Source organism: Octopus sinensis, linkage group LG25 (genome assembly GCF_006345805.1).
Source record: "Octopus sinensis linkage group LG25, ASM634580v1, whole genome shotgun sequence".
Classification (NCBI taxonomy): Eukaryota; Metazoa; Mollusca; class Cephalopoda; order Octopoda; family Octopodidae; genus Octopus; species Octopus sinensis.
Genome location: NC_043021.1, coordinates 16,997,238 through 17,011,476, shown reverse-complemented (window position 1 = coordinate 17,011,476; position 14,239 = coordinate 16,997,238). Strand labels below are relative to the sequence as shown.

General features: G+C 40.4%; 1 protein-coding gene across 4 annotated transcripts in view; it reads right to left on the bottom strand.

Annotated features, from left to right (window-relative positions):
• Positions 1-10,864, bottom strand: part of LOC115224401 (ATP-dependent DNA/RNA helicase DHX36) — a 56,993-nt gene extending 46,129 nt beyond the window's left edge. For 2 of the 4 annotated variants that reach the window (XM_036513309.1, XM_036513310.1), the window contains exons 1-2: positions 10,513-10,864; positions 7,018-7,146 (exon numbers count right to left, since the gene is read on the bottom strand). In XM_036513309.1, the coding sequence (XP_036369202.1) occupies positions 7,018-7,146; positions 10,513-10,555 (172 nt within the window). In that variant the 5' untranslated portion in view covers positions 10,556-10,864. Of the gene's footprint in view, positions 1-1,544; positions 1,635-7,017; positions 7,147-10,512 lie in introns of all 4 variants that reach the window. The other 2 variants (XM_029795297.2, XM_029795296.2) reach the window with 2 other exon arrangements.
• Positions 10,865-14,239: the final 3,375 nt, after the last annotated feature.

The following is a 14,239-nucleotide window of genomic DNA, read 5'->3' as shown; positions in this document are numbered from 1 at the left end:
ACTGCGTGACACCTTGGGCAAGTGTCTTCTACTATAGCCTCGGGCCGACCAAAGCCTTGTGAGTGGATTTGGTAGACGGAAACTGAAAGAAGCCTCTCATATATATGCATGTGCGTTTGTCCCCCAACATCGTTTGACAACCGATGCTGGTGTGTTTACATCCCCGTCACTTAGCGGTTCGGCAAAAGAGACCAATACAATAAGTACTAGGTTTACAAAGAATAAGTCCTGGGGTCGATTTGCTCAACTAAAGGCGGTGCTCCAGTATGGCCGAAGTCAAATGACTGAAACAAGTAAAAGAGTAAAAGGGTACGAGATAATGCATGATTAATTCAAAATAATGTGAGTAAAAACCATCAGCACAGACAGACACGGGTGTGTGATAAGCTTGCTTCCCAACCACATGGTTCTGGGTTCAGTCTCACTGTGTGGGTGGCAACTTACACAAGTGTCTTAATGTCTTCTACTATAACCTCAGGCTGACCAAATCCTTGTGAGTGAATTTGGTAGATGGAAACTGTAAGAAGTCTGTTGTGTGTGAATGTGTGTGTATTTATATATATATATATATATATATATATATATATATATATATGTATGTATGTATGATTAGAACACCTTATTTTAAAGATCTGCTTGATCAAATAATCTTTATATCAATCTATATGTGTGTGTGTATGTATGTATGTATATACATATAAAGATATATATATATATATAGATAGATAGATAGATAGATATATGCATATAAACATATATTTGCCTCTCAAACCCTCTTTCATGGGGCCGAAGAGATGATAGTCTGAAGATGCTAAATTATTCCAGTGACAAGGAAGTGAAAACTGTAGTGAAGAAGTGGCTCAAAGAACAGTCAACAGAATTTTACGGGGCAGGGGTACATGCTCTCATTTGAAGGTGGAATATTGCTATTGAGAGAAACGGTGACTATGTTGAGCAGTAGGGATGTGACCCATAGAAGACCAGCTTCATTTTGATGTATGATACATGTTCCTGTGTCGGTAATTATACCTGCCCTAAACAAAATGACATTACTTTTTGACTCACCCTCGTATATATATATATATATATATATATTATATATATATAAAGTTAATCCAAACATGAAAACACAACAACGCGAGGATGTGGAAGAAGTATAGTGTTATTGGATGCTCAGGAAAGGAAAGAAAGAAGGAGGATTTAGCATTTTGAGCAGAGCTCTTCGTCAGAAACATAGGAAAAGGAAAGATCCAAGGAAGGGAAGATGGAGGGAAAAAAATCGTTAACGATACACACGCGGTCACACACTCATACATACATTCTGGAAGGAAGGAAAAAGAGGTGGAGTAGGTGCAAACCAAAGCAAAAGTTATGTGACAGACAGACAGATTAGAGGAAAAATTATTATAGGGATTATTATAAGAAGCAGAAAGGCAAAGCAGGATATATGATGCTATTAAGCATTTAGTGCGGTCTCTCTCATGCCTACACCATCATCATCATCACCATGCTGTGTGAAGTTCGTAACAACAACAACAACATACCACTGTCATTATTGCCTTGATCGTTAAGCCTTCGACTGCCTCTCATGTGATTCCCACCAAAGTCTCGGTCGAAATTTTTACGACCTCTTCCTGAAATATATAAAGCGTAAATAAATGTACAAGAAAGAGGGGGCACCTGTAGAAGGGGGCAGAAAAGTGTGAAACGTTGCAAGGTAGAAGTAGGCTGTCAGAGAGGGTGACAGAAGATGTGGGTAAAAGTGACGGGGGATAATCTTAGGATTATCCTCTTAAAGGAAACAATGATGAATGGAGGGATGTTGGGTTGTGATCAACTTTGGCTGTGTGGTAAGTAGCTTGCTTACGAACCACATGGTTCCGGGTTCAGTCCCACTGCGTGGCACCTTGGGCAAGTGTCTTCTACTATAGCCTCAGGCCGACCAAAGCCTTGTGAGTGGATTTGGTAGATGGAAACTGAAAGAAGCCTGTCGTATATATGTATATATATGTATGTGTGTGTGTATATGTTTGTGTGTCTGTGTTTGTCCCCCCAACATCGCTTGACAACAGATGCTGGTGTGTTTATGCCCCGTAACTTAGTGGTTCGGCAAAAGAGACCGATAGAATAAGTACTGGGCTTACAAAGAATAAGTCCTGGGGTCGTTTTGCTCGACTAAAGGCGGTGCTCCAGTATGGCCACAGTCAAATGACTGAAACAAATAAAAGAGTAAAGAGTATGACAGCATGGAAAATTAGATGTAAGAATTGTGTCTGTAGGAGGTGCCCCAGCATGGTCACAGCCTAACGACTGAAACAAGTAAAAGGTAAAAGATATGTGTGCCTGTGTGTGTGATCTTCATCACCATTTAACCTTTTCATTACTAACCCGGCTGAATCCGGCTCTGGCTCTGTAGTACAAATGTCTTGTTTTCATAAGTTTTGAATTAAAATCTTCCACCAAACCTTAGTCACAATTTATGTTCCTAACACTAGCTGAATGATAACTAAGTTATTTTATCAATTCTTTGTTATATTTAAAATTAATTGAAAGAAACGCAGAGCATCTCAACAGAAATATGGTAACAAAAGGGTTAAAATATATAATAGAGGAACAATTCTTAACCCTTTCGATACCAACCTGGCTGAAACTGGCTCTGGCTCTGAGTACAAATGTCTTGTTTTCATAAGTTTTGAATTAAAATCTGCCACCAATTTATGTTCCTAACACTAGCTTAATGATAACTAAGTTATTTTACTAAATTCTTTGTTATATCCAAAATAATTGAGAGAAACACAGAGCATCTCAAAATAAGTACAGTAACAAAAGGGTTAACATCCATTTTCCATGCTGGCATGGGTTGGACGGTTCGACAGGAACTGGCATGCCAGAAGACCACACCAAACTCTGCTGTCTGTTTTGGCATGGATTCTACAGCTGGATGTCTTTCCTTTACTGAGTGTGTTGGGTGATTTTTTTATGTGGCACCAGCACCAGTGAGGTCACCAAGTAATCTACAAGGCAAGACATGTCAAGTGGAGTGTGTGTGTGGGGGTGGATAGAGTAGTCTTGAAGTACAACGACGGTGCCTTGCAGACAAACATGGTTACCTCAGATGGCAGGAGAGGGTGCATGGAGAGAGGTGAAGATGTGACAGGGGCTGTACACCTATGTTACAGGAGAATATAATGAAGTGGACAAGGGGACTGGACAGGGTGAGTGGGTGGGCGAAGGATTCAACGGGAACATATTGCGTGCTGGAGGTACATGGTGGAGAACAGAAGGAAAAAGGATATGGGTAGTGGTGACCATGGGTGGAGAGGACAGGGGGAGGCGTCAAAAAGATGAGTTGTGGGGTAGGGTGAAGGGTGGGGGCAGGGGTCATGGACACGAAGGACATGGCCTTTACGAACTGGATTTTACTTAGCTGGGTGAGTTTTCTCAAGCACAACAAATCACCGAACATGTGAGGAGGATCAGAAATTGTTGGGATCTGAAGAAGAAATAACAGCCTGGGGTGGGGGCAGGGAGCAGGTTTGCCGTTGGGGTCCTGAGATCGAAACACATTCACAGTGGTCTCGCATACTTATATTCTTTTATTCGTTTCAGCCATGCAGCTGTGGTCATGCTGGAGCACCATCGTGCTTGTTGAAATAATTAAAATAAAATTAACAGGTGCAGGAGTGGCCGTGTGGTAAGAAACTTGCTTCCCAACCACATGGTTCCGGGTTCAGTCCCACTGCATGGCATCTTGGGCAAGTGTCTTCTACTATAGCCTCGGGCCAACCAAAGCCTTGTGAGTGGTTTTGGTAGACGGAAACTGAAAGAAGCCTGTCGTATATATATACTAGCAGTATCGCCCGGCGTTGCTCAGGTTTGTAAGGGAAATAATTATATAAGCATTTTTAGAGATGTAAAGTATAATAGCCATCTCAATATGGCTAACCACAAAGGGGGAGGGGTGTTACTGTAGGTTTTTACGTTCTGAGATTTAATAATAAATTTTAGAGAGTTACTTCCCTTATATATGTCAAAAATGGATTAAAAATGGGAAAAATTGATGGTAAATTTTTTTTTAAATCGTAGACTCATCGTAGACGCGCGCTAATACCCAGACGGTCTCGATATGAATCACGACTATAAGATACCCAGTTTTGGTTAAACTGCACCGCAAAATGTGGGAGTAGTTAGGAATCTAAATCGTAGGAGACAGACACACAACCTCACTTTTATATATAAAGATTTCCTCTATTTACATAATATTGAGGTCTCTTTCTTTCTTTTGTTATCTTACTGTTTTTACCAATATACATATATATATATATATATATAAATATATATATAGTTACAGAGATGTACTTGCATAGCAAGTGACTTGATCTGAGATCGTGTGCTGGAACGAAAACAGTTGCAGTGTTGAAGGTGTTTATAAGCCATTTAAGAAACACACAAAAACCGTTAGATTCACTTCAACATTTAAATTTAATTTGTCAAAATATTTTCATCGCTTTGAGACCGCGACCTGTTAGCACGATATTTTTGTCAGTGAACAGGTCGCGGTCTCAAAGCGACGAAAATATTTTGGCAAATTAAATTTAAATGTTGAAGTGAATGTAACGGTTTTTGTGTGTTTCTTAAATGGCTTACAAACACCTTCCACGCTGCAATATATATATACACACATATATATATATGTATGTATGTATGTATGTATGTATGTGTGTATATGTGTATGCATGTATGTGTGTGTGTGCGTGTCTGTGCTTGTGATTGTCCTCCACCACTGCTTGACAACGAATGTTGGTTTGTTTACATCCCTGTCACCTAGTGGTTTGACAAAGGAAACAGATAGAATAAGTACAATGCTTACAAAAATAAAACTGGAGTTGATTCATTAAACTACAATTCTTCAAGGCATTGCCCCAGCATGGCCACAGACCAATGGCTGGAAAAAGCAGAAGAATAAAAGAATACATTCTCTGCTTTGGTCTTATGTTCAAGGCATGAGAAAGCTTGAGTTTACATGAGAAGGCCTAACAGACCTGGTAGAAACAGCAGCCAAATCTCCTCAAATCACACCTTACTGTCTTATGTATGTATATATATATGAGCCAATGAGGGGGACCTCTACATGGTAGCTAGACCTGGTAGAAATAGCAGCCAAATTTCCCCCAAATCACACCTTACTGTCTTATCTATGTATATATGTATGTATGAGCCTATGAGGGAGACCCCTACATGGCAGCTAGACATGGTAGAAATAGCAGCCAAATCTCCCTCAAATCACACCTTACTGTCTTATCTTTCTGCTACTTGGATATAGGTCTTATATTCGTCGTAAAAAAACTTTCCTGTCACACACTCACGCACACGCACACACACACACACACGCACCCTCACACACACACGCGCACACACACACACTGACACACACGCACGTTAGCTTACAATTTTATTTATATATTTGCATGTGTATGTGTGGAAAGAGGAAGTGGGAGGCAGAGTGAAAGAATCACTCACTACAGTAAGTGAATTAGTTTCATTTTATTCGTTGCCCACTGTGTGTGTGCGTTTGCGTGTGGTGTAAACCAGACTAAGAAAAGCATTTGACACACACACCAGAATGTGAGTTTTCTGTAAATTTTGCTTAATTGGAGTTTAAATTTTGAAAACTGGACCTGGCATGACGCGATGCATTGTACTCTTAAAAATGCTAGGTAAATTGTAATTGAAGAAATCCTATAATGTAGATTTGTATAACTCCCAAAGGGAGGCAGATAAAATCTGCCTTTTATAATAAGAGATATACATACATATACACACACACATACAAACGTGTGTATTTGTGTGTCTGTGTTTGTCCCCACCACCACTTGACAACCAATGTTGGTGTGTTAATGTACCCGTAACCTAGCAGTTCAGCAAAAGAAACTGATAGAAAAAGTACCAGGTTTACAAAGAATAAGTACTGGGGTGGATTTGTTTGACTAAAAGCAGTGCCCCAGCATGGCCACAGTCGAATGACTGAAGCAAGCAAAAGAATAAAAGATAAGCAGTATTGTTTGTTTGTTTTTTTTCTTCTTTTTTTTTTTGCTTTCTTCTCCTCGGGGCTTATTTTTATATAAATTTTCAACCCTTCAGCATTCAAATTACTCTGTCAGATATAATAATTATTTATTCACATTGTTTAGAATTAACCATGTATTTATCTCATAGCTTTGAAATTTTAATGATGTGATAGGTTATTTTAGAATGACATTGTAGGGTAGGTGTGAGAGGCCAGATCTGGCCAGTCTGAACATAAAACAGAATATTTGGACCAAATATGGTCAGTTTAAATGCTAAAGGGTTAATGTTTTCTGCATTCAGTTTTAAACCCAGAGAGCAGGGCCAGTGCCCCAAACCTTTTCCTAGGTGCTGGGAATATGATACAGTTGAAGTCTGATCACTAATAACAATGATTTAGTTATTATTAATCCGATACAACTCCACCGGATATCTAAGATCTGGGAAAGGTTGTGGACCCTGGCCTTGCTCAGTGGAGTAAATCTTCAATAAAACAACATTTAAAAAAATTTCTTCTCTCACACATGGAAACACTCCGTCGGTTACGACGACGAGGGTTCCGGTTGATCCGAATCAACGGAACAGTCTACTCGTGAAATTAACGTGTAAGTGGCTGAGCACTCCACAGACACGTGTACCCTTAACGTAGTTCTCGGGGATATTCAGCGTTACACAGAGAGTGACAAGGCCGGCCCTTTGAAGTACAGGTACAACAGAAACAGGAAGTAAGAGTGAGAGTGAGAGAAAGTTGTGGTGAAAGAGTACAGCAGGGATCACCACCATCCCCTGCCGGAGCCTCGTGGAGCTTTTAGGTGTTTTCGCTCAATAAACATTCACAACGCCCGGTCTGGGAATCGAAACCGCGATCCTATGACCGCGAGTCCGCTGCCCTAACCACTGGGCCATTGCGCCTCTCTCACACATATTCGTCTTTGAGTAACAGTAACATACCATTGTCAGCACTGTCATAGTCCTGGTACTTTCGACCGCCTCTTCCGTGGCCACCTCCACCGTGTCTTCCTCCACCATAGCCCTGATCAAAGGATCGGCGACCTCTTTCCCGATATGACATTCTCAATGCTGGAATAAACAACAGAAAATACAATACACCCATGCGGTTCTCCAAGAGATCACAGTCATTGCAAAAGAGAGATTCATTTCGTCACAATATGAAATAATACGATTAGAAATTTGAAATTTAAATTAAGGAATTATATTATGATAATAACAATAATAATAATAATAAATCTCGGAGCGAGTTATAAACAGTAGCTACAACACATCGTGACGTATATTTGCCATTGAAATATGGCTAACCCCTAAGGGTGGATGCTACTGTAGTTTGCAGAAAGTGTGTCTATAGCTAGCTGGAGGTGGTGGCCTCCTGGGGCTACAAACTACAGTAGCATCCACCCTTAGGGGTTAGCCATATTTCAATGGCAAATATACGTCACAATAATAATAATCCTTTCTACTAAAGGCACAAGGCCTGAAATTTGCGGGGGGGGGTAAGTTGATCACATGAACCCCAGTACCTTACTGGTACATATTTAATTGACCCTGAAAGGACAAAAGGCAAAGTCGATCTCAGCGCAATTTGAACTCAGAACGTAATGGCAGACAAAATACTGCTAAGTATTTCGCCCAGCATGCTAACGGTTCTGCTAGTATGCCAACTTAATAATAATAATAATAATAATTATTATTATTGTAGTACCAGGCATTGGTTCTCATGGCTTTTGATCTTAACTGGTTGGAAGTGTTATGTACATTGTTTTGTCTTGGTATAAAAGATGGGCTACAGCAAATATTCTGCTCAATACCTCAGATTTGCTTGTCAGTTGTTTGTACTTAACCAGTTGTGCATGTCTCATGGTGGTTGACGATATGTGCATCTCTGATCAAAAGCAAAAGTAATGGGGGAGCATCATAGCCATGTGTTGAGAGGAATTCTTTGGAGTTTGAAGAATTCACCTCTGGAAACATAGGTGTTTCGTTTATCATCCTTCAACAACCCTTATTCAGGGACCTTTTGAGTGAGGTGGGCTACTCAACCTGATGAATATTCTAACTGAGCCCTTCCTGCAAGGTCATGCACTGTTTATCTTGATATGAAATCACCATGTTGTGCGCATACAGTTGTGATGCATGTGTCTGGTGTACCCTTATCAGACGGGTAGTCATGATGGGTATATTGTTTACTTATCACAAAGTTTTGACTGTTTCTAGTTGGTTGTAATCATGCATGGCCCTATTTCATTCATTTTAAAAAATCATTAGCACGATGCAATCTGTAGCTTATTAATTAAGCATTTTATGAATGGAGACACTTCATTAACAATGGAAATAATTAGTCTTGAAGAGATTCTATGAATCTGTGTTTTAATTTCTTCATAGAATGTTAGTTCACTTTTACTGTTTTTATTTGTTTCAGTCATGGCCATGCTGGGGCACCACCTGGAATTTTTAGTTGAATGGATCGACCCCCAGTACTTACTTTTTTTGAAGCCTTTTATTCTATCGGTCCTTTTGACGAAATTCTTTATGGGGATGTAAACACACCAACGCCAGTTGTCAAGCAGTGGTAGGGGACAAAAAGAGACACAAAAGCACCCCCACCTACACACACACACATATATATAACGCCAACCACTCCGTGAGTGTAGTAAAAAGCACCCACTACACTCATGGAGTGGTTGGTGTTAGGAAGGGCATCCAGCCGTAGAAACACTGCCAGATCAGACTGGGCCTGGTGCAGCCTTCTGGCTTCACAGACCCCAGTTGAACCGTCCAACCCATGCTAGCATGGAAAGCGGACGCTAAATGATGATGATATATATATATATATATATGGAGTAGGAAGGGTTTAGGTCACTGATGATCTAAACCAATATGTACGCTACATAAGTGCTGTAATTGGTCATCTGTTCAGATCCAGGTTCACGATGGAGGCTGAAGCTAAGGGTCCATAAGCAGGCTTCCAAGTGAGTACGAATTAAAAGAAAAGGAAAAATCAAGGCAGGACAGGCTTATAAGGACCATCAGATCAAGAAGATCTGATAAGCCTGTCCTACCTTGGTTTTGTTTTCTTTTTTTCTTTAATATATATATATATTGCTATATGTTTAATAATTACTGATATTTTTATATATATTATATATGTAAAGCATGATATGTTATACATGTATGTATATTGTTATAATTGTCATTTTAGTAAATAAATAAATTGACATAATATAATGTCTAAAAGTTGATGAACACCATCTCTTGATCCCCTCCATTTTCTTATTGCTCTCTCTCTCTATATATATATATATATAAATTAAACATGACCAAACCCACCCACAAGGTCTGAGGCTATAGTAGAAGACACTGGCCCAAGGTGTCACACAAGGAATTGAGAGTTTTTAGAGATAAATCTACTGTAAAGATTCTTTGTGGAAATTTGACACTGTGTTTTTTGTTGGCTTGGCAACACCCATGACCATTATTGGTGCCTTTGAGACTGGTAGGAAGAAAGAATAGAAGTTATTCTCAGGCCAGAGACTTGGCATGAATTCTGGCAACAAAGGTACCCACGGACCAGGTGTTAAACGGTGAGATTTATTCAGATTCCCACCTAAGAACAGTGCCACCGATTATAAAGATCCATTCACCAAAACTTCACTCCAAAAGCCTCCAAGTCGACACAAAACTGTGGCAGAAGACATTTAAACAAAGTGCCACACGCAGGGACGCAGTGGCGAAACCAATTTCTGGATCACGAAGCCACGTCTGCAAGAAGGAATACACGAAATAGTGTAGGACTAGATACACAAAACCTGAATAAAAATATAAGACGAGATGGTCACGATTGACATGCTTTTTTTATACGGATGCCCAATCAGAGTCTGCGTGCACTTAAAACAACAACAAAAGCACATAGTTGCAGTTTGATCCCAAATTCAAGTCTTTTTACTTTCGGTTTTGCGTCTAATTCTGCTGATTGAATAAAATAGGGGAAAATAAGCAAAAACGGCATAAACATTGCCCAATCTCTTTATAATCTTTTAGTCGTTGAAAAGACGAAAATAAAATTTCATGACAAAACCCGGCAGTTTAGTTAAAATTTTTAATCATTATTTTTATTATTATTTTGGCTTGGCAGAAGAGGAGGAAAAAAAAAATATTTAACGTAACTGTTTTGTTTAGCCCCGATGTATAAACATTTGGAGGTGGATACGAAAACGAACCGTCATTTAAATGCCAAAATATGATCGTTTATTGTGGACAAGAAAATTTCTCTTTTCGGCGAAAAATAAAATTATTAATATAAAAAAAAATATTCGAGATAAAGATTGTGATGTAAATAACGAATTAAAATTAAAATTGCCATCCACATAAAGAGAAATGATTTCAGATAATTCCCAGAAAGAATCCAAGAGAAACGGAAAAACCAATTCTTACCGTGAAAAGATAAACGCATTGAACGGAATATTGGGAAATTCATAGGACACCGCCAACCGGTGTCGGACAATAAAATGTTCTCCGTATAATTAAAGGCACCGGAGCCTGTGAGAGGACTTCGTTTTTGACATTGGGCGATGAATTCGGAAAATTAAGCCGGGTGGATCGATGAAAAATGAATTGTATTGGCATTTACTTCGCTAGTATTAAACAGGATCGATTTAATCGATTCTAGAGATTGTGTAATTTGGGTTTTACTGAAAAGTAGAAGCTGACCTCTACGGTATTTGGTGTTGTGATCTAGTTACTGTTATCACATGTGAGGGATGCAATTTTCTTCTCCGGTTTAAGCAAGGGTAATAAGGAGGAGTTAATCTGATGTTTACATAGGCATATTGTCGTATTTTTGTTTTTAAATAATGATTGTTTATAAATATATACTTTATTATTTAATGAGTGTGCGTGCGTGTGTGTGCTCATTCGAAACAGATAACTTACCCAATCGTTACTTAGAATTTCTAGTTATGAACGAGAATTTTCTTTCTTTCTTTTTAAGTCGGCGAGCTGGCAGTATCGTTAGCGTGCCGGGTCTGAGTTCAAATTCCGCGTCGAGGTTGGCTTTGCCTTTCTTCCTTTCGGGGTCGATAAAATATGTACCAGTTGAGTACTGGGGGTCGATGTAACAGACTAACCCCCCTCCCCTGCATATAGTAGAAAAGATTACTGTCATTCAAGGGAGAATCAAGGGAGAATCTCCAAGTGGCTGAGCGAATAAGTAAACGGGAACTATTTAAGAAGAGTGGTCTCGGTGCGCGCATCCGCGCTAGCTAGTCGTGACTAGTCGATCTTTACTTTGTGTTTTATTTACTTTGTTTAAAAAAAATATTTATTTACTTTGCTAGGTAATCGCTGTAGGATCAACTAGCTAGCGCGGATGCGCGACTGCGCGCACCGGGACCACTCTTCTTAAGTAGTACCAGTAAACGTGTGTTGCCGCGTCTTTCTCTTTCTGTGTGTGTGCGTGTGTGAAATTGGCCGAGTCGTTTGAGCATCTGGTTACCTCGCAGTATTTGTTCTCTCCCTCTATGTTATGAGCTAAAATCTCATCAAAGTCGACTTCGCTTGTCATCTTTTCGGGAGTCGATCATAAAGTGCCAATGTGGAGCAGTGGATTGATGCAACTAGAAGAATGGTGGACCTCCTCGGTGCCTAGAAATCACCCATGCCAATTCGCAAGACTAGCGGTGAGGAGTGATGCAAACTCGTGAAGCAAAGACCTACACCAAAACGATGCTTTATGGAAGATGGGTTCCTTGTGCTGGAGGGACATCTGCCCTGGTGACCGAAGGAATTCTAATTAATAAGGCGTTTTAGAGTTGTGGGGAACATAAAATCATCGCTAAATTACCATTACTCCTAGCTCCATTCTCATTCAGGATTTATTGATTTCTTTATCAGAATTGAGTTATATATTTCTTTCAGAGAACATAACACCCTATAGCTATTCATGCCGTTAGCATCGCTTTCATATTATCATTTTTTTCATTTTAATATTCATTTGCTCATAAATTTAATAATATTGTTCTAGGTCCACCATGTTTTGTTATGTAAGCCGGTCTTCGTAGCCCCTGGTGGGTAATAAAGAAATAACCCTATAGCTATTCATCGTGTTGCACACGCTCGCATTAACCTGACCTAATTTGCATATCAATACAATCGTTAGCAAGATAATTAATAGAGGTTTTATACCGCGTTTTAGATAAGGGCAGGGCTCCACGTTGTTACAAGTGTGGCCTGAGGGGTCACATAAGAGCCTTCTGCCCTCCCCCAGGGAAAGAAATGGATTCCGAACCACAGAGAGAGAAGCAGAAACCAGAGGAGAAGGAGACAGTAGAAGAGGAAAAGAATACACAGAAATGGAAGGAAGCTGGAAATAAGAGGAAGAGAAGAATACGTGGAAAAGAAAATAATATGGAACACCAATCCACCCCAAAACCACCCACACCCTCTGAGTCCCACCCTATCCATGCAGACAGTGAACCCACCCGCTCCCCCCCCCCCAACAAGAAAACAAAAGAAAAAAAATAATACACACACACAAGAGATTGAATTCGATATCAGGCCGTACATTTGTACTATGACTGAACAGAAAGAAGTTAAAAGTCTTATGGAAGAGTATAAATGGTATGAAGTTGGTGAGACTCGGTATGCTGTGATTGAAAAGAAGAACATAGATGAGTTTATGGTGAGGTGTGAAAGGGAGAATTGGGAGGTGAAGGATATAAGAATGAGCGATGAATTCGTGGAAAATATGGATGAGTATTTCGGAGTAAGAATGGATATGGAATTTATTCGTATTGGCAAAGAACATTCAAGTGACGATGAAAAACAAAGGACAGGTAAGTGATGCTGACGGATGGGGCCGTTGGTATCGCTTTCATACTATCATTTTCTTTCACTTAACAATTCATTTTTCATAAATTTTAATTATAATGTTCTATGTCCCCATGTCTTTTGGTGTCCCCCTCTGTGTCGCCCCTAGTGGGTAATAAAGAATCACCGCGTTTTAGATAAGAAGAGGAGACGCAATGGTCCAGTGGTTAGGACAGCGGTTTCGATTTCCCCACCGGCCGTTGTGAGTGTTTAAAGCTCCACGAGGCTCTGGCAGGGGGTGGTAGCGAACCCTGCTGTACTCTTTCAGTCTTTCTTCCTGTTTCTGTTGTACCTGTATTTCAAAGGGCCATCCTTGTCGCACTCTGTGTCACGCTGCATCTCCCCGAGAACTACGTTAAGGGTACACGTGTCTGTGGAGTGCTCAGCCACTTGCACGTTAATTTCACGAGTAGGCTGTTCTGTTGATCGGATCAACTGGAACCCTCGTCGTCGTAACCGACAGAGTGCCACAACGAGATAAGCAGAGATGTAGGGTGGACTATTATTGATTACAATTTATGGTGGCGAGCTGGCAGAAACGTTAGCACGCCGGGCGAAATGCTTAGCGGTATTTCGTCTGGCGTTGCGTTCTGAGTTCAAATTCCGCCGAGGTCGACTTTGCCTTTCATCCTTTCGGAGTCGATTAAATAAGTACCAGTTATGCACTGGAGGGTCGATGTAATCGACTTAATCCGTTCGTCTGTCCTTGTGGGTAGTAAAGAAATAGGTATTTCGTCTGTCTTTATGTTCTGAGTTCAAATTCCGCCGAGGTCGACTTTGTATTTCATCCTTTCGGATGAGTCAAGTACTGGAGTCGATGTAATCGACTGATCCCCTCTCCCAAATTTCAGACGTGCCTATAGTAGAAAGGATTACTGATTTCAAATTTCGGCACAAGGCCAGCAGGTTCGTGGAACCGAATCAAATCAATTACCTCTACCTCCAGTGTTCCACTGGTACTTATTTGTCGACCGAGAAAGGATGAAAGGCAAAGTCAACCTCAGCAGAATTTGAACTCAGAACACGAAGACGGACGAAATGCCGCTAAGCATTTTGCCCGGCGTTAACAATTCTGCCAGCTCAACGCCTTCGGGTGGATGCATTAAGGGCTGTAAGGAGGGGAGCTGGCGGAATCGTTAGCACGCCGGGCGAAATGCGTAGCCGTATTTCGTCTGCCGTTACGTCCTAAGTTCAAATTCCGCCGAGGTCGACTTTGCCTTTCATCCTTTCGAGGTCGATAAATTAAGTACCAGTTACGCACTGGAGTCGATGTAATCGATTTAATCCCTTTGTC